The sequence below is a fragment of the Dasypus novemcinctus genome, chromosome 22 (genome assembly GCF_030445035.2).
Source record: "Dasypus novemcinctus isolate mDasNov1 chromosome 22, mDasNov1.1.hap2, whole genome shotgun sequence".
Taxonomy (NCBI): Eukaryota; Metazoa; Chordata; class Mammalia; order Cingulata; family Dasypodidae; genus Dasypus; species Dasypus novemcinctus.
In genome coordinates, this window is record NC_080694.1 from 58,595,049 (window position 1) to 58,616,797 (window position 21,749).

The 21,749-nt window shown below is 38.1% G+C and overlaps 1 protein-coding gene across 2 annotated transcripts in view; it reads right to left on the reverse strand.

The window, feature by feature from the left end:
* The window catches only part of LOC101441166 (sodium-dependent phosphate transport protein 1-like), a 37,757-nt gene extending 22,347 nt beyond the window's left edge, over positions 1 to 15,410 (reverse strand). The window contains exons 1-3 of one of the 2 annotated variants that reach the window (XM_058285340.2): positions 15,321 to 15,404; positions 14,428 to 14,508; positions 7,435 to 7,607 (exon numbers count right to left, since the gene is read on the reverse strand). In XM_058285340.2, the coding sequence (XP_058141323.1) occupies positions 7,435 to 7,607; positions 14,428 to 14,455 (201 nt within the window). In that variant the 5' untranslated portion in view covers positions 14,456 to 14,508; positions 15,321 to 15,404. Of the gene's footprint in view, positions 1 to 7,434; positions 7,608 to 14,427; positions 14,509 to 15,320 lie in introns of both variants that reach the window. The other variant, XM_058285341.2, reaches the window with a different exon arrangement.
* Positions 15,411 to 21,749: the final 6,339 nt, after the last annotated feature.

The following is a 21,749-nucleotide window of genomic DNA, read 5'->3' on the forward strand; positions in this document are numbered from 1 at the left end:
AAGCTAAGACATTCATAAGCAGTTTTTGCCAGCTTATTTCTCTCAGCATAATTACTTTGAGTTTCATCCGTGTGGTTCAGCATATCAGTAGATCAGTTGCTTTTTCTGGATGAGTAGGATTCCATTTTATGCCTGAACCATCGATTGCTTATTCATTCACCTGCTGATGGAGATTTTGATGGTTTCCAGGTCTGCAGTTATTACAAATAAGACTCCTATGGACATTTATGTACAAGTCTTTGTATGGATATTTTGCTTTCTGAAATGAAATCATTGGATAGGAGTAAACTATATTCTTGTGAATTGGGAAATTATTTTCAAAGGTGGTTGTAACATTTTACATTCTCACCAGCAGTATGGGAGGGTTCCAGTTCTTCCACTTTTTTGCCAACTCTGGGTCTTAATTATTTATAATTTTAGCCATTTAAATCAGTGTTAGTAGTAATATATCTATATGGCTTTGCTTTGCTTGACCCTAGTGACGAATCACATTGAACATCTTTTCCTCTGCGTGTTTGCCATGTATAGTATCTTCTTCGGTGAAGCTTATGTTCAGATCTTTTGCCTGTTTTGTCATTGTGTTGTTTGTTTTTGTTTTATTAAATTTTTATAAAGGTCCTTCATCAGGTATACTTGGCAAACATTTTATCCCAATCTTTGTCTTGTCTTTTCACTCTCTTGGCAGTGTCCTTAGATTTTGTGGTCGTATGAGTTGACATTTTTCTGTGTTTCTCTTAATAGGTTTAAAAACCGCCCTGGCTCAGCTGGGCCACGCACTAACTAAAGTTACCTCTTCACAAGGTCTCCTATATGGGAGTTCCCTCTCACAGGAGTAGACAAAGTCTAAGAACAATTTTGGGGGGTACATAGCTCTAATCCATCACACATGGTATATCTTTCTTCATCCCCATGCATTCCTCTTAATTTACATGCATCTTCATATTTGAGGGTTTCTCGTACACAGTGTCTTTTGAAGGTCTTGTTTTTTTTAATGGAATTTGGATATCTGTCTTTTAACAGCTGTGTTTATACACCTTCAAATAACCCTAGGCTACGTCTGTGTAGTTCAGTTACCTTAGAATCAATTATTACCTTGTTTCTCTCTCATCTCTGTGACATTGCTGTGAATCATTTCACTTCACATTTGAAGTGATTATAGATAGAGCTGGATTAAAATCTGCCATCTTGGAAATGATTTGCTATGTGTGGCTTCTGTTCTTTGTTTCCTTTTTTAACCTTTTTATTCCCTTCTCTGTTTGTTATTGAGCATTTTATTTCATTTAATTTTATTTCCTCTCAATATATCGTTTGTACTATTTAAACAGTAGTTTTAACAATTACACTTTAAAAATTTATTAAAGAAATTGTGAGCTTACGGAGCAGTCATACAAAACCTGCAGAATTCTCATACAACATCCCTTGCTTAGTTGTAGAAAATTTGTTACAATTTAGTGAAAGAACATCATCAAAATATGTATGCCCCAGGATGATGAAAGAGGTTGTTGATGTGGGAGGAGTGGGGTGAGGGGGGTGAGGGAACCTCTTTCATTTTTTGAATGTAACATTTAAACAAAAGTAAAGAGACAGAGAGAGAGAAAAAAAAAAGTAACAGCATGAACTAAATCACTTTCTCTACCTAGAGCAGCCAGTAAGTTTACCTGGGGAGGTTTAATCTGTTATTTTCTCTCATTTCTATTCTATTCTCTCACTTCCTTAATAAACTACCATCCTATCAACAACAAAAAAAGTTACTACTGAAATACAAGTATTTCTTATGCTAAAAAAAAAGTGTGTATATATATATATGTATACATGTATGTGTGTGTGTATATATATATGTGTAACTTCTAGTATGGTCTGTGGCTTGCACTAGGCATATTTTTCATAACCCCCTGCTACTAATACCATGTATTAATAATGTACATATGTTATAATTCATGAGAGAACGCTCTCACATTTGTACTGTTAAACCAGGCCACCATCCACCACATGGTTCACTGGGTTATAAATCCCATGCCTTCTACTGTCCTTCCAAAGTGTACATTCAGTGACTCTTACTTTCATCATGGATATTCGTAGTCATTGCCTCAATAAATTTTTGAACTGAGTGTTTTCCATAGTTAAAAGAAAAAAAATTAATACCCTCCTGTTATTGACCATTAGTGCTGATATAGTACCACTTTAACATTGAAGCATGAAAATTACATAACTGTCAACTGTACTCAATAACTTATACTAATTGTATTTTCCCTTGCATCACCATATTCTTACAACTTTGTAATAGTATTGCACATTGTTTTAGCTTATAGAAGAACATTCTTGCATATGTACTATTAACCACAATTCTCATCTATCTCTGGGTTCACTATGTTATTCAATCCCTAAATTATTCCTCTAGCTTTCTTTCAAATGAACTTTACATCCTCAGACATCCCCTTTCAGCCACAATTACCTTCATAAACCAGCTGTGTCATACTCACTATAATGTGTTACCATAAACTCTACTCATTACTGCACTTTTACAATCGAGATAATTAAAAATTCTACATTCCTTACACATCAGTACACCTTCTCAGCCCTCATCCTGTCTCCTAGTAACCTATACTCTAGATTTTAACGTCGTGTGTTTATTCTTTGTATTTAGGTCATATTAGTGAGACCATATTTGGCATTTTGTGTCTGCTTCATTTCACTCAGCATAATGTCCTGAAGGTTTATCCATGCTGTCATAAAATCCCAATTTCACTATTCTTATAGCCCCAAAACATTCCATTGTATGTATAGACAACATTTTGTTTGTCCATTCATTGGTTGATGGACACTTGGGTTGTTTCCATCTTATGGCAATTGTGAATAATGTCACTCTGAATATCGGTGTGCAAATGTCTGTTTGTTTCCCTGTTTTCAATTTTTCTGGATGTATTCCTAGTGGAGGGACTGTCACATCTTACAGCAGTTCTATATTTAGCTTCCTGAAGAATAGCAAAACTATCTTGATCAGAGGTCCCACCATTCTACTTTCCCAACAGCAGTGAAGACATGATCCTATTTCTCCACATCCTCTCCAGCACATGTAGTTTTCTGTTTTTGTTTTTGAATGATGGCCATTCTATGAGATGTAAGATGATATGTTAGTCTTGTTTTGATTGGCATTCCCCTAATAGCTAGTGATACTGAATGCTTTTTCATGAGCTTTTGCTCCCTTTGTATTGACAGATCCTATCATAATTTTACATGTGACTTTTTGCCAGACCAGGGCTCTGTTTGCACATTGCCTGTACCATTTAACATTCTCACCAAGAAATGGACAAGGGTTCCAATTTCTTTTCTTCATCAAAATGTTTTCCATTTTTCAAATAATAGCCATCCTATAGACATGCTTTATCATTTTGGTTTTGATTTGAATTTCCCTTTTTCATAAAAATGATGTTGAGCATTTTCTCTCTTTCTCTGCCACCTCCTTTTTTTCTAAACAAATCAATCCCATTGATAAATATTAATAAAGCACAAACCCATCGAAGTGAACAGCAAATGTACTTGCTGTGATGACATATTTGTGTTTTCATCACTTCGATCATTCTTAGGCACTTTCATTATTCCAATAATATTAATAAACAAAAAACAAGCAAACAAAACTCATTTCCACTAAATTTCCCTGCTTCCCTGCCATGCAAAGCTTCTATTCTTTTACCTTCTCTCTAGCATATTTGTAGTTTAATTTTGTAAAAACAGTCTTATATATGCAATATCACCCAAATTCATGTTTTCCATGACATTTTACCATCTTTTGCCATCTCATGTTACAGTTTTTAGTTTTTCTTTTAGTAATACCCATAACCGTGGACTTTCTGTTTCAGACAGTGTCTTATCCATACAACCACACTGCTAGTTACAACACACTGCCATGCTTTAAATAATTCTGTCCATTTTCCAAGATTTCCACGTATATTCATCAGTCAAAGCAGTGCTAAGGCAAAATCCCAGAAGTCTGTTGGCTTTTATATATGGTACTTATTCGGGATATATTATTCTTTCTCTTTCCCTGGCACTATTGTTGAAAACCACTCGGCTAGCAGTTTTAAGTGTTCAGTTCTAAATTCTCAATCCTATTCCATTGTTCTATATATCTATCCTTATGTTACTACCACATTATTTTGATTACACGGTTTTGTAGTATGTTTTAAAATCACTGAGATTTACTTACTTCTTATTTTTCGAGATTGTTTTGACTATTCAGGGCTCCTTGCAATTTCTTATGAATGAGGATCATCTTTTCCATTTTTACAAAAATGCTGCTAGAATTTTATTCAGATTGTATTGAATCTACAGACAGATTTGTGTAGTATTGGCATCTTAATTATGTTGTCTTTCTTTCCAAATGGATATGTTTCTATTTCTTTAGGTCTTCTTTAATTTCTTTGAACAGTTTTGTAGTTGTAATTGTACAAGTCTTTGCCTCTGTGGTTAAATTTATACTTAAATAGTTTCTTCTTTGAGATGCTATTGTCAAGAGAATTGTTTTCTCAATTTCCACTGCAGATTGTACATTGTTGGTGTATAGAAACACAACTGAGTTTTGCATGTAAATCTTTTACCTTGCAACTTTGGTGAATTTGTTTATTTTCTTTAATAATATTCTTATAGCATTCCTTCTGCCTTTCAAGTTCAGATGCCTATTATTTCTTTATTTTGCCAATTTCTCTGGCTAGAACTTCCAGTCCAATGTTGAATGGCAATGGTACAACCAAGCACCCTCTACTTCTTCCTTACCTTACGGGAAAGTTTTCCATTTTTCAACATTGAATATAATTTCTTTTAAAAACTTGCTTTAGGGAAACGGACTTGGCCCAGTGGTTAGGGCATCCGTCTACCACATGGGAGGTCCGCGGTTCAAACCCTGGGCCTCCTTGACCAATATGGAGCTGGCCCATGCACAGTGCTGAGGCGCGCAAGGAGTGCCGTGCCACACAGGGGTGTCCCCCGCATAGGGGAGCCCCACGCAAAAGGAGTGCACCCTGTAAGGAGAGCCGCGCCGCACGAAAGAAAGTGCAGCCTGCCCAGGAATGGCGCCGCCCACACTTCCCATGCCACTGACGACAACAGAAGCGGACAAAGAAACAAGACGCTGCAAATAGACACAGAGAACAGACAACCGGGGGAGGGGTGGGAGTTAAATAAATAAAAAAATAAATAAAAACTTATTTTACTGCTACTTCTTAATTCCTACATTTGTTCTAAGTGAATTTCAATAGATTGGGCTTTCTCCTCATTGTGGATTGTGTTTTTCCACATTACAGGCCTGAAAACATTGTAGATTCTAGACATTGTGAATTTTATCTTGATGGATGCTGAATATTTTGGATTCTTCTGTATATTCTTATGATTTTTTTTCTATGATTCAGTTAAGCTACTTTAAAATAGTTTGATTCTTTTCGGTCTTTATTAGATAGATCTGGTAGAGTCCTCAGTGTAGAACTACTAATCTCCCACTAGTGAGTACGTCCCTTCTAAGTATTATACACAGTGTCCTGTGAATCAGTAGCTTTGGCAAAGTGGCTGGGGCACTGGTACTCCTCCCAGCTCTGTGGGAGCACAGGTCACTCTCCATCTACTCATTGTGGTTCATTCTTTCCCCAGTCTCAGATATTCCTCATATGCATATGCAGATCGGTATTCTGTTGAACATTCTATGGCATGCTCTACGAATTTTCGGCATTTTCTCTCTGCAGAGCTATTTCCTCACCAGTGTACTCTGTCCTGCCAATACGCGGTGCCTTGGCCTCCCTGGACTCTCAGCTCCATCTCCTCAACACAGGGAAGCAGGTGGGTTCTGCCTGGGTCCCACCTCTTTGTGTTGTGGCCTGGAAACTCTCTCAAGTCAGTAAGCTGGGGCCCTCCTAGAGCTGGCTCATGTGTTTCTGTTTTCTCAGAGGTCATTACTTTTTATTACCCACATCCAGTGTCTTGAATACGAAACATACCAAAAATTTTACTTGTTTCTTAGATGTTGAGTGTGGGAAATAATCTAGTCCCGGTTGGTTCATTGGGTCCAGAAATGGAAACAAATAAAAGAAAGTTTAATCTATATTTGGAAGAGATAAACCCCTCTTTTATTTTCCATCTTCCTCCTTTTTGAAATCATATTTCTATAGCGATTGTCCTATGCTTTTCCCGTCCTTCTGTGTTGGGAATGTTGTGGGCATAGAATTTGTCTTTTTAGCTTCATAGGCTCACATAGGAGGGGACTTTGTATGCCAGGTCGGATTATTCCCAGGGACCTCAGAAGATTGACCTAAACAATACAATTTAGTAAAATTGAAAAACCAAATCACGTTTGCAGGAAAAAATCAGTTAACATGACAATTCTTAATGGCAAAATTCACTGTCAGAAAACACTGGAGCAACACAAATAGTCGAGCACCAAGTTAATGTAACTCAGGGAAAGTGTTCAGAATCCTAAGATTATGTTTCCAGCCACATTGTCTTTTAAGTGTGAAGGTCTAATAAACATAGTTAATACTATACCTTCTAGTTTTTCCTGAGAAGTTTACAAAAAGGACAAGCTTTATTCAACAAGGCATGATTAGGACAACATCACCTAAAGGACTGAAGATGGGAAGAGAGGAATATATTTACCTATAGAACTAAGATTAAAATTGTGGTGGGATAAAGGCAATAGAACTTACGTAATTATTAATATCACATGATTTTACAATGTAGAAATAATACAGCTAACAAAAAGCTGAATAAAAAAGGGAGGAAAGTATGATATAATATAACGTCCTAGATGACTTCTTACATAATACCTGGGAGTGAAAGTATAAAAGCATTTTTCTATAAAACAAAATCAAACAAAACATAGATGCAGCACATCACTTCTAGTATGATATTTTGAATGGAAACAGGTGAAAAATAAGATAAAATATTCATCTCTGCCATTATATTCATAATGGAATACAAGAAGAGTATAGACAAAAAAAAAATCCTTCTACTGACTTCCATTTTTTCCACTACCAATATTTTCTGATGAGTAACAACACATTACCTTCCAGAGAAGAAATTAATGGAACATGTAAATAACCTTGCATGTTGTAAAATTTAAATAAAAAGAGAATGTGTCTTTACCATTCACTTCTGGCTTAAAATAATTTCCATTTTTCCTCTTCCTTAAGCTTCTCGATTCTAAAGTAGCCCTAACTCTTGGAATTTATTGCTGTTGATAAAGAAGAAGTCACACGACAAAGCCTCTCATCAAAATAGCTGCATATTTTAATTATGGTTCATGTTTATTTAGGCTCTTTTAAGCAAATCAATCAAGATTTGAGATTATTTTTCTAATTGTAATTTTCTTATTCAAATATAACATTCAATTCATGCACAAATTAGCACAACAGGTTTTTAAATTTGTGACTGCGGACAATATTTTTGAGATACCTTCATGTGCGCTGGAAGCTCGTTAGCAGAGAAGTTGGTCAAGCTTTGTGGCTCTGTGTGGTTCACCATCACCACCATCGTGAGGCTCAGAGACAGGTTCTGTGCGAAGACCATAACATTGCAGAAGTGCAGGAGGAAGGACAAAGCATAACGGAAGGAGCAGAAACCGAGAACTGGACAAAACAATGAGAAACAGCGATAGTTATCCCAACTGAGGTCAAGTTTCACTTCGGCTTAAGAAGGGCCACTCAGAATTTGAGCAGGACGTAGGAATTCAAAACAGTATTTTATTCAATAGATTTTGAGATACTGTGCTACAAGAGGCATATGAGTGACTGATTTTACCTCCTGAAATATAATCCCAACTCAAGTGCCCCAGAAAATTAAGCCTGTTCCCCACGTCTCTGTGTCCTGTCTATTTTAAAAGGACACTTTATAAACACCCTGGATTACCGTTGAATGTATGTTCCCTTAGTGACAATAAAGACATTTACTCTCGAAACATTTCCATTCCACAAAATTATGGGAATGCTCTAGTTGAGAAATGCTTGTGTGTACATTAAATATAAAAACATTTGAAAAATTGTACCTACACGTGGATGTAGTATAAAGTGAGAGTAATCATTAGTATTGTCTTTGTGAAGTTCAGATAAATTCATCACTTGATGAAAGTAGAGTCCAGATGGAGATTCATATATATAGTCAAAAGCTTCTGAATAATGGCACTAATGCAATACAAAGGGGAAATAAAGTATTTTGAACAAATGTCATTTTCCCAAGGGAAATAAAATATACATCTACAAAAGACTTGTGCAGAAATGTTTAGAGCAGTTTTATCCAAAAGAGAATGTTGCGAATGGATGACCATATTGTGATCTATTAATACAATGGGCATTAAAGGGGAATAAAAAGACATCTTGATGAATCTGAAAGAATCCCAACAAAATATGCTCCGCTAAAGAAACTAGACACCCAAGCGTATATGTTACATGAATCCATTCTTATGAAGTTCAAAACCTGTCAAAATGAATCTCTGCTGCTAGGTACTAGAATAGCGCTTCCCTCTGGGAGAAGAGCAAAGACTGGGAAGGGGCAAGAAGGGACATTTTAAGTCTTTGGGTTTGGTTATTCACCCATGCATAAGCTTGTTGAAACACAACAAACTGTACACCCAAGATATGTGCATATTTTTGTATGTAATTAAACCTGAAAAAATTAAAAATAGGTTGAGAAACTAGGAGCCCATATAGGATTGGCATAGATCCAAAAGTTGACAGCATATTTGTTGTCAACAAAACAACCAAGGGGTGGGGATTTGTATGCTACAACTGAATGAAGGGCAATTTGTGGCCTTTTTAATTACATTTTGAAATTTATTGGCTGTCATAGAGAACTGAAGTTGACTTTTGAATATAGATACCAAATGCAGTGAAGGCCAAACTTACTAATACTCAGAACACGTCTGTTAATTTGGGAAGTTTCCTATGTAGTTAAGGTGAAAATAATGCTGATTTCTATTTCTTATTTTCTTTTCCATATAGCTTGAATTTCATTTCACATTGGATCAGAACTACCAATGTCTTCCTGATTATATTGGGCATCCCTGGTTTTACACTATTGTTCCAGATTTTACTCCAACTGCTTCTAATGTTTTCTATTTCAGATACTGTGTGTGCAGATTTTTTATGTCATGTGGTTCACAAAGTGTATTAGTTTTCTATTGCTTTATAACAAATTACCACAAATGTAGCCAATTAAAACAGCGCCCATATACCGATTTATCATCTCACAGTTCTGTAGGTCAGAACTAGGCCTGGTGTGGCTGGGTCTGTGTTCAGAGCCTCATTGACAGGAATCAAGGAATGGTCCAGGGTGAATTTTCATCTGTATACTCTAGTGAAAATTCATTTCCAAGGTGATTCATATTATCCACAGTATTCATTTTCCTGTGGATTTAGAACTAGGGACCCTATTTCCCTGATGACTGTCAGCCAAGAACTCCTCTCAGCAACTACAGCCTTTTGACATTGCTCATTGGGGGGCCACCTCCATCTCCAAAGCTAACAACAGAGAACCTCCCTTGTGCTGAATCCCTCTCAAGCATCCAAACTGCTACTTTCTCTCTTTCGGACTTCTACATCCATATTAAATGATCCCATGTGATTAGAGCAGCCTTATGTGGATAATTTCCCTATTTTAAGGATTACTGGTTTTGAATTGTAATTACATCTGCAAAATCCTTTCAAATAGCCACTAGATGAGTGTACGAATGAACAACTGGGAGGGGGTGTATGCCCAGGAGCTAGGCATTAAGGGGGCCTCAATCATAGAATTCTGCCTATAATATAGTGCATCCTTTGGCCCAAAGATTTATGTGCATCCTACATACAAAATACATTTACACCATCGCAAGATCTCAGGAGATCTCCTAGGGCATCTCTTAGAACTACCATGCCCTGTTATTAAATTCAATGGAAAACTGCAACAACCCAATCCAGGCAGGAATATCAGTGGCCCAGAATCTTAAGGAAAGAAGCTCTGGGTTAGCCCACAAGGCAAAGACCCACAGCCAGCTGAGGTGCTTCCTGAGGGTAAAGGGCACATGGACTGGGTAGGGGGAGAAAGTAGTGCTGGATGGGGACCACATGGCCAGGGTATTAGTCTGCAAAAGGGGTGCCAATGCAAAGTAGCAGAATTCTGTTGGCTTTTATATAGGGTATTTATTTAGGATCAAAGCTTACAGTTACAGGTCTGTAAAATATACAACTCAAGGTTGCTTTCTCACAAAAGTTGGTCCCTACATGTTGACCTAACATGGTGCCTATCTCTGGCTGGACTCTGTCTTCCCCTTTGGTTTTCATTTTCCTCTTGATGCTTTGTGCTTAACTGAAATCCTCTTCTGGCACAGAGCTTGTTTCTTTCCAAGCCTCCTATATCATTCTCAGCTGTCTTGCCATCTCAGCTGTCAGCCAACAGGCAAAATGGTTCACTTCTCCCTGGGACTTTAGCTCTTGAGCCTTCTCCTTTCTGCCACAAGGCAGTATCAAAAATGAGACACCTCTCTCTTCCATGTGCCTTCTTGAATGAATGTCCAGTTATATGAGAAACAGCAAGGGGGCGGAGACTGAACCTGAATCATACCAATTGATGTAGTCAATGCAAAAAGCCATAACTCTATCTTAACAGAAAATTTATTCAAAGAAGCATCAGCTGAACTTAATACAATCAAAGGGACTCTCACCCAGAGGCCTAGATCAGTTTGCAAACATAATCTCTCTCTTTTTGGAATTCATGAAACGTCATACTGTCACAAGTATTTACAGAAATCAGGACTGTAATGGTCATGAATAGGTCTTCCTTGCTTTGTTTTGAGTATGTTTGTTTATATATATAAAACCAATATCTTTGTTTATGTCTCTATCTTTTCCCCTTAACATATGACATAAATTTAACTGTGAATATTGCCCAAGGACTTGTACGCTATTTTCGGGTGATTTACTGCATTTCTGGTTGTATTCAGGTCAGTTAAGTATAGTTAGTAAAAATAATATATGCCTGTTGTTGTTTTTTTTTATTTAGAGATAAAGTATATTTAAAAGAGAAGTGTTTGGCTGCCAAGCAGAAAAGAGGGGGACTATGATTGTTAGGCAGATGTGTCAACTCAACCAGGTAATGCTGCCCAGTTTTTCAGTCAAGGAAACATTGGTCCAGTTGTAATACAAGAGCATGTCATGGACTTTAATCATCAGTGAGTTGTTTGCATTTATGGCTCATTACATCTACCACCAACTCAGGAGATTTCCTTCAGCAGTCAGTGACTACTTATTCAATCAGATGAAGACCTTAAAAGAAGAAGTGGTTACAGCATTCAGAGAGAATCCCCCCCTCTACTTCAGACAGCCTGTTCTCCTGGGGAACTCACTGAGGAATCCCTGGCTTGCAGCCTGCGGTGGAATGTGGACTTGTGCATCCTCATGGTTACATGAGCCAATTTTACACAACCTAATACATTTACAGATACCTCCTGTCAGCTTTGTTTCCCCAGAGAAACCCTTACTAATACAGACATTCTATAAAATGTGGAGACAATGGGATAAAAGGGTCACTAATCCGTAAGAGTTTTGAAATCCAGCCAAATATTCGATTTTTCTTGGGGCATCGATCTAATCCTTTGTGGTGCTTGGCTCCATTCTCTGGGCTCCCAGCTCTGCCCTCTGCACTCTTTGATCCACCCTGAGCACCTAGGGGGTTGGAAACCTTGAAGGGCCATCTTAGAGTTCTGCCTTCCACACATGCATGGTTAATGAAGATTTTTTTGAAACTGAGGATTTCATTTGATAAAAATATTTTTCCATATTTCTTGAGATGATCACAAAATTTTCCCGTTTTATTTAATTTGTGTTGAATGGCATATATAGATTTCCTAATATCACACAGCTCTTTCTTTCCTGGGATAACCCCAAATTAGTTTTGGTGTGTTTTTTCATGTTTTTGTGAATCACCAAATTTCTTTTCCTGATATCTTTATTTGTGATTTTTTTATTGCTGGTTATAATTTGTCTGATATGATTATGGGCTGTTTTATTTATGTTTTTGTTGAACTCAAAGTTGAACTATCTCTCTTTTTTTTTACTTGAGGGCCAAGTTCTTCTTGTTAATGAAGAAAATGAAAAAAACAGTCTGATTGTATTCACATCTCATTAGACTCAAGCCCATATTTTTTTAACCTTCAGTAATGTAAAATACTTGCTTAACTTTTGCTGTAATATTATGACTAACTATAATCTGTAAGTTACATTAGTTGTATTTTTGCCATGTATCACCATACCCTTAACACCTTGAAAGAGAAGGATTTTCTCATATTTGTATTATTAACCGGAATCCTCATATGCCACCCAAATCATTGTATTACACAGTTCCTAAATTATCCTCTAGCTGTCTTTCAATTTAAATTAACTTCCCTAGATTACTATCACTTTCATAAACCAGCATTGTTAGTAATACTCATTATAATGTCTTATATATTAATATCTTATGAAATTAATTTTATATCACTAAGCAAAATTCTTGCATAGGTTTTTGAAGTAGTAAAAGATTTTAAATAAATTAGACATTTATAAAAGAATGGCTCATTAATCATATACAACTATAAAAAATTGGTGAGGAAAATTTCTATGTACAATTGTAAAGTATTTTCTCAGTTACACTATAAAGTGAAAAAAAGAAACCAAACATTTGTGCCTAGCAATCTAGTTGCCTAGTTTCCTGGGTTGACTTCCTACAGAAAACAAATATTAGATCTAATATGAAAACATATTCGATAAGATATATTTAAACTTCACACACTTCATAAAAAAAATGGACGATTATGCAGAAAAGACAACATCTGGGGAAAGCGCCTAGTGTAGATGGGTCCTCAGACATATTCTGAACAGTGGATGCAGATATTTTTGAAAGACATTTTGTCTAAGTTTTTCTTTTTGTTTTACTTTTTCCCTCCCAGGGCATGAGGGCATGATGAGTCATATTCCAGTGTTTTGACAAACGCAGAGTTCAGTTGGAATCCTCTCATGAAAGTTTTCATGTCAAAGACCTACCAGGACCACTAACTTGACAGGGACTTGCAAAATAATTTGCCCTGTGTGAACCTTGCAAATGAACAGAAGGAAGAAAAGCAAAGGTCCTGTGAAATCTTTGCCACCAGCCAGCCCTTGCTTTGCTTTGCAACCTTAATTCACTCTACTTGGGTGATCTAAGAACATCTCAAACCAAGGAGTTGTGTTTAAAATGGAACCATATGTGGACACACAGACAAAGCAAATATTCTGTATGGTCTCCTCCAAATATTCCAAAATACAACCCTCCAAAGGAAAAAGGAAGAGAATAGACGCGGAGAGCTAGGAGACATCCCGGGAAAACTGCTGAGAGAGAGAATAAGGCCATGAGTTGGAGGGGGGTGGAGAAGAAATCCCTACGATGGGCAGACAAGGGCTGGATGTCATGGTCCAGTGACTGCCTAGGGGTGGCCTTTGACTTCGGTTCATTTCTCTTCACCACATTGCTCAAGGAAGACCACAAATTAATTCTAAGCAAGTTTTCCGTTAAAAATAAAATCACTGGGTGTTCTAAAGACTTGGAACTGAATAACATTAAACCACTGCATGTGAAACACATGCACTTCAGTAAGAACAAAATGTGTTTCACTAAATACGATTATCAGGTAAGGAGAAAGAATTCAAAAACCTGGAAAAGGAAGAAACCCAAAGAGCCAATAGAAGAAAGAAATGCTAAGTAAAAGAGCAAATATCAATGATATATAGAAAAAATTTTAAATATAAAGGTATGTATTTGTGTATATATAAACTTGAACCCACATGAAGTGGAATATTAAAAATATAAAAATAAATGTATATCAAGATTGAAGAAGGAATAAAATATTACACTATATATATAAATTGCAAAAATATTCAACTTCTTGCCCCACCCTTCTATGCTAGGTTTTGTCCCCCATTATATGGACACGACTCTGAGCCAAAATGAGACAAATGTGCTAATTCCACATTGTCCTTCCCCTCTCCTGCTTAAGAGTAAATATCTATCAAATAGGTTAGTGAATATCTATGTTTTCCACTCTTGTCCAAAGATGTGAGGACTCAAGAAGCTTGGTCCTGCCATTTCCCTCCCCTGATCTGGCTCCTGTTGCTTGAGATGACACGGTAATAGCCCACCTCTTTCTCTGTTCACCTCCAAGTGATACACAGACAAGTGAACAAACATGGAAAAAACTTGTAAAAGTGTGAGGGGCCAGGGTACACAGATACTTTCATTTCAGTTTCTTTTGATGAAAACCATAATAGGACTGATTTTTTTCCCTCCTCCTTTCCTGAACATTTCTAAGACACTGATGTGTTTCCACGGAAAATCCTCTCACATGGACTCTGTGAGATGGTAGTTGAGTAGACCATCTGTGAGATGGGCAGAGAAGAGTGTCACCTTTCGGGGGAGGTCTCGGGTTCTCCATTTGCAAATGGGCTGCAGCTGCTCTCTCCTTCCCAGAGGGGTTGTCGCCATCCACTGAGAGTCAAAACATATCAATGTCAGCGTAACACGGGTGGGAATTGTGCCTCCTCTGCCCCGCACTCCTCCTGAGTCAGACAAGTGGCAGGCGCTGGGCAGCCTGGACCTCTCCTGCTGAGGACGCCCGCTGAGGACACCAGTGCCTGCAGGCTCGCAAGGCCACGGGTTTCTCAAGAGACAGCTCGCTGAGCAGTAGCACCCTCTGGAACCCAGCCCAGGCTACTGCTTACTTCCAGGCCACACATCACACACACACACACACACACCATGTGCACCACACACATACACAACACACAAACACACGCACACTACACATACACGTGTATCACAAACATTCCTGCTCACTGCATATATTCATCTCACACGTACAGACCACACATGTTGCAACACCTCACATAGCACATGAAGACAAACTACACGTACCACACCTCACCACACTCACCACTTACACACCACACACACCCCACACTTACACATACACATGCAGACCCCAGCACCCACATCACACAAACACCACACCACTTGTAAGTACACGAGTGCTCCCCCACCCCCTCCACACACAGTCTGTCTTCTCTACGCTTGTGTATCCATGCAACTCCCCAATCCTCCTCCACCCCAGGAATGCTTTCTTTCCTCTCTCCCTTCTGAAAAGCCTCTGGAGATAGGTGTGCATATTTTTCCTAAAGATTTCCCCAAATTGTTAAACGCCTTTGATTAGCTCTTAGCCAGAGAAGGCTCCTTACTGTCCTCTGGGGAATTAACTGATTGAAAATTTCACTTAACAAGCAGTATACAAAAGTAAGACTAACCTGATTCAGGGCAGAAAATAAGAGATCTTCTACTGTGAAGACTTCCTCTCCACTTTGCAAAATACTCAATTTCCACAGTTACTAGCTCCAGCCTGTTATCTTTCACTAATCCTTTAACTTCAGTACATAATAGTTAAAAGCTTAATTTTTAACTTTACTTTCAACCTTGCCTTGATCTTCAGAGAAGAGAGCTAGGACAAAAATCACAGATGAATTAGAAATTTCCTGGGAAACTGGCAATAATTTCATGGCTGCATTAACTGGGTTTCCTGGACTCCATGCCTAGAAGGTAGCATCTGCTGCTCCACATGTGCTCCCAGGATGTTTTCTCTGGATTTTTCTGCCTGAGGATGGCTCTGGATATACCATGCTATTCTGATGGGAAATGCTATGATTTGTAAGTGCCTTGTAAATGCCCTATTAACTCTTTCCCCTTCCCCTTCTTCCTTCCCTGTCCACCTCTTCCCTCCATCCCTTCCCCTCCCCTCTCCTCTCTACCTCTCTCCTCTCCTCTCTTCCTCTTCTCTATAGTAGTAGAATACCAGTAAGTCTAGTCTAATTTATATTTTATTCCTCTTTCCTTAAGGCCCAGGATGGCAATATCCACTCCACCCCTAAATGAAGAGGGGGCCTGGATCCCACATGGCTGATGGATGGAATTTTGCTGGCAGCTTTAGACTCTCTCCATTCCTTGGTGTGGAGGTTGACCATCCTCACCTCCCTGTAAGTTGACTTGGGTAAGTTCACTGAACTGGAGTGCTGCGACACGCACAGCTGAACAGGTTCCTGCGAGGGGAGGAGTGTGAGGCTGAGAAATGAAAGACACAAAATAGCAGGGGTCAGTTGGACCGTGAGGAGCTTGCAAACACCTCAGGCCCTTGGCTTCATCACGCACTTTATTTTATACCATAAGGGGAAACAGCACATTCGGGGGGAGGGTTTGCGTTTCTAGGTTATTACAAATACAAAAGTTATTCTTCTAGTCATAAGCCTACAGATAACACAGATTCTTTCTTATCCACACTCAGCATATTCAGCTCAGCACATGACCTTGCCCAGTGGGCACCTTCTGTTTTGTCTCCAGACTCTCCAGGTGCAGTTTGTCTCCATTCTTACTGTGAACTTTGGGGCCTGCTTTGCAAGCTTCTGGGGACCCTGCATTGAAGGGCGACCCACACTGGAGAGTAGGTGTTGCAACTCTGTGGAGGCTCAGGGCCCAGCTAGCACATAGACAGTCCAGAGATTCAAGTCTCCTGAGCATATACCAACCCCAGCGCCAAACGCATGTTCAGTAAAAGTGACAGAAGAGGCATGTGTAGAGAGGTCGCATCTGAGTCCAATTCCATCACACTCAGAAACACAGATTCCAAAATAGGGCCCTCTGGCAAGGCACTGAACTCCAGAGCCATCTGTCATTACTGTAGGGCCAGGTTGTCTCTGTAGCCCTCAGGAGCACCACTACCTGGGATTGTATCTACTTTGACTATCTCTCAGACCCTGCTGAGATGTGCATAAGCACAACCCCTCTGATGACCTCCGGACTCATTTTGAAGTGTCTTAGCCATATAAACTCATTGGTCTTTATCACTTCCCCCTTTTAGTCAAGGTCTTTTACTAATTGCATTACCAACTGGTGCTTGGTAGTAATCCCTTGGCTCCAGGGAGGCTCATCCCCAGGAGTCATGTCACACGTTGGGGGAAAGGTAATGCATTTAAATGCTGAGTTTGCCTTAGGGAGTGGCCCATTTTAGTAGCACTGGAGACTCTCAGGAGGTAACTCTTATGCACCCTGCAGCTCTAGGCCTATTTGAAATTTCAAGCACACAGGCTCATAAGCATAGTCATCTATACTAAGGGCCCTTTTTAGGACTTTACTTCTTCAATGTTCTTTGCCCTTGTACTTGGGGGATTGTTGCTGCCCAATTGGAGAGTAAGACAGAGTTTCCCAGAATGCAAATTCAGCACTCCCTCCATTGTTGTGTGAAATTCTACCCCCATGTCAGTACCCAGTGAATGTCTGGGCATATCTATATACCCTTTATGCATGCCCAGATGAACTTACTCCCACCTATGCATCACCCATCAATGACACTCCTCATCAGTACTCTTTCCCTGCAATAGTTGAACCCCTGTGATCCAAAACTCTTCAAAATGAAGTCTAATTTATTGACAAATTCAAAAATCGAAATAGAACATTTCCTAACTCATTTTATGATGTCAACATTACCTAATACCAAAGCCAAACAAAGACATCATAAGAAAGCAAAATTACAGACCAATCTCTCTGATGAACCTAGATGCAAAAATCCTCAACAAAATTATTGCTAATTGTATTCAAAAACACCGTAAATGAATTATACACCATGACAAAGTGGATTTCATTCCTGGTATGCAATGATGGCTCAACATAAAAAAAAATCAATCAATATAATACACCACATAAACAGATTGAAGGAAAAAAATCACATGGTATTTTCATAGTTGCAGATGAAAAAAAAAGCATTTGACAAAATATAGCACCCTTTTCTCATAAAAACACTGCAAAAGATAGGAATAGAAGGAAACTTTCTGAACATGATAAAGGGTGTATATGAAAAACCCACAGTTAACATCATTTATAATAGTGAAATCCTAAAATCTTTCCCTCTAAGATCAGGAAAAAGACAAGGTTGCCCACTATCACCCCTTCTTTTTAAAATTGTGTTAGAAGTACTAGCTCAAGCACTGAGGCAAGAACCAGATATAAGAGAGATCCAAATTGGAAAGGAAGAAGTCAAAATTTCACTATTTGCAGAAGACCTGATCCTATACATATAAAGCCCTGAGAAGTCTAAAACACTGCTTCTCAATGTTATAAATGAGTTCAGTAAAGTCACAGGTTATAAGATCAATGCACAAAAATCAGTACCAGTTTTGTACACTGATGATGAGCAATCTGAGGAGGAAATCAAGAAACAAACACCACTTACAATAGTAAATTAAAAAATCATATACCTAGGAGTAAATTTGACTAAAGATGTAAAAGACTAATACACAGAAAACTACACAACACTGTTCAAGGAAATCAAAGAAGACTTAAATAAATTGAAGAATTTTCCTGTTCATGGATAGGAAGACTGAATATTATTAAGATATCTATCCTATCAAAACTGATCTACAGAGTCAGTGCAATCCCAATAAAAATCAACACAGCATTTTTTAATGAACTAGAAAAACTATGTAATTTATTAGGAATGGAAAGAGGCCCCGAATAGCCAAAGACATATTGAAAAAGAAAAATGAAATTGGAGGACTCACACTAGCGGACTTCAAAACATTCTACAAAGCACAGTAGAGAAAAAATTAGCACAAGGATAGACACACTGACCAATGGAACTGAACTGAGAGTTCTGATATAGATCCTCATATATATACTCATCTGATTTTTGACAAGGCCACCAAGCCCACTCAGCTGGGAGAGAATGGCCTCTTCAAAAAATAGTGCCGAGAGGATTGGATATCCATATGCAAAAGAAGGAAAGAGGAGTAACCATTTCACACCTTATACAAAAATCAACTCAAGATAAATCAAAGACCTAAATGTAAGAGACAAGACCATAAAGACCTTGAAAAACAATGTAGGGAATCATCTACAGGACCTTGTGATAGGAAATGGCTTCATGAATATCATACCCAAAGCTCGAGCAGCAAACCAACAAATAGATAAATGGGACTTCCTCAAAATTAAAACTTTTTGCACCTCAAAGGAGTTTGTCAAGAAAGTGAAAAGAGAGCTTATTCATTGGGAGAAAATATTTGGTAAACATGTATCTGATAGGAGACTTATATCCTACATATATAAATAACTCTTGTAAAAAGACAAATAACCCATTTAAAAAATGGGGAAAAGATTTGAACAGACACTTCTCCAAAGAAGAAATACAAATGGCCAAAAAGCACATGAAGAAATGTTCAAAACCACTATTAGGGAAATGCAAATCAAAACTACAATGAGATATCATCTTACTCCCCATAAGACTGGCAGCTATGAAAAAACAGAAGACTACAAGTACTGGAGAGGATGTGGAGGAATGGGTACACTCATCCACTGCTGGTGGGAATGCAGAAGGATCCAGCCGTTGTGGAGAACAGTTTGGTGGTTTCTGAAAAAGTTAGCTATGGAGTTGCCATATGATCCAGCAATTTCACTACTGGGTATATACCCAGAGGAACTGAAAATAAGGACACAAACTAATATATGCACATCAATGTCCATAGCAGCATTATTCACTATTGCAAAAAGTTGTAATCAACCCAAATGCCCATCAAAAGATGAATGCATAAACAAAATGTGGTATATCCCTACAATGGAAAACTACTCAGCCATAAGAAGGAATACAATACTAATACATGGATAACATGGATGAATCCTGAGGACCTTATGTGGGCGAAGCAAGCCAAGCACTGAAGGACAAATACTACATGACCTCTCTGATATGAATTAAGCAAATCAAGCTATCTCAAGAGCTAGAGACTGGAAGATAGGCTTACTGGAAATGGGGGGGGGGGGAATGGTTGTGAGCTGATGCTCACATGGGTGAAATGTATGATAAAGTGGAGGTAAGTAGTTGTGCATTGAAAGGATAAGACGGGGTCATAGGGATACTATTGGGTTGGGCTTTACCGACTTGAGGGGATCTAGTGTTGGGAGGATGTGTCAGATGGTCCAAGGAATTGTGGGGAGGATTGGGGGGGAGAATATGAACACAGGAGATTGAAACTATAATGTTGAGAAAACTCTGCAGAAAATATAAGGAAAGGTTACTGGTTTAAGGTATTTGACAGGGGCATCTGGCACAGGGTGCACCTGGGGCAGACTTCTAGGGAGTGTATGAGTACTTTTCATGTCACAGTGTGTTATATAAGCAGGTTGAGACCCGTACAATGAGTGGGAATGTCTTATGCCCCCACCCTGGGGAGGTCTGATGTTCTCAAACAGAGGGGAGGGTGTCTCTCGAAAGCATGGGTGGCTCCCAAAGGGGGAGGGCAGATTGTTGTGTCAAGCCCTCAGCATTGATGCAAGTTTATATGAATCTTGTTCTTCAAGCAGAGAAGCTTGGTTGTCACTGTGAGCCCTGAGGGGTGGGGGAGAGAGGAATAGAATAGTTGGAAGAGGGGGTAATTGCAGGCTATGGAAGTGTTTTGCATGATCCTGCAATGATGGATACAGGCCATGTTATATATCACCAAAAATTTATAAAGGTATATAGTCTAAAATGTAAACCACAATGTAAACCATAATGTAACCAAACTTATATAAAAGTGTACAGTCTAAAATGTAAACTGTAATGGAAGCATGGTTAGTAGCTATGTCTCAATGTCTGTACATCAGTTGCAGCAAATACAACATCCACAGGTAAAAATATCGTTGTTGGGAAATGGGAAAAATAGCTTGGTGTTGAGGACATAGGATTTCCCTATATTCTATATATGACTGCAGCATGACGTAAAAATTTTGAAGATATAATAATTTAAAAAACGGATGTTGACACTGTGGAAGAAATGGAAGAGATTGCCTTGCCACTGTACATACAGGACAACACCTATTACAGTGATGAAATCAAAACATCAAAAAAAAATTTCCTATGATATTTTTCAGTTTTATATACCCCAGGTTACTTTTTACATTATTTTAGTTTTTCTAAATTATTAAACATTCCATTTCTAAGCTTTAAAACTATCATAACCATTTCATTTTCCTATTAATTGAAATTTTTTAAAAGAGTTTAATCAAGAATGGTGTTAGTTCTTTCTGCTTGATAGAAATCACCCGTGAAGCCATCTGGCCCAGGATTCTTCTTAGTTGGGAGGTTTTCAATGGCTGCTTCTATCTCTACTTGTGATCGATTTGTTGAGATCATTGAATTCTTCTTTCATTAGTGTAGGCTGCTTATGTGTTTCCAGGAATTAGTCCTTTTCCTTTAAATTGTCTTTTTATTAGAATATAGTTTTCCAAGATATCCTCTTATGATAGTCATTATTTCATAGGGTCAGTGGTGATATACCTTTTTCATTTCTCATTTGTGTATTTGCATTTTCTCTCTTTTTTTCTCTGTTAGTCTAGCTAAGGCTTTGTCAATTTTATTGATCTTCTCAAAGAGCCAGCTCTTTGCTTTGTTTATTTTTTGTGAGCGCTTTCTTATTTTCTATTTCATTTCATTCTGCTCTGGTATTTGTTATTTCGTTCTTCTTTCTTTGGGGTTAGGTTTTTTGTTTTTTTTATTTTTTTTATTTTTATTTTTTTTATTAATTCCTCCAATTGTGCAGTCAGTTCTTCAATTTTAGCTCTTCTTTTTTGATTTATGAACTTATGGCTATAAATTTCCCTCTCAGTACAGCTTTTGCTGCATCCCATAAGTTTTGATATGTTGTGTTATGATTTTCATTAGT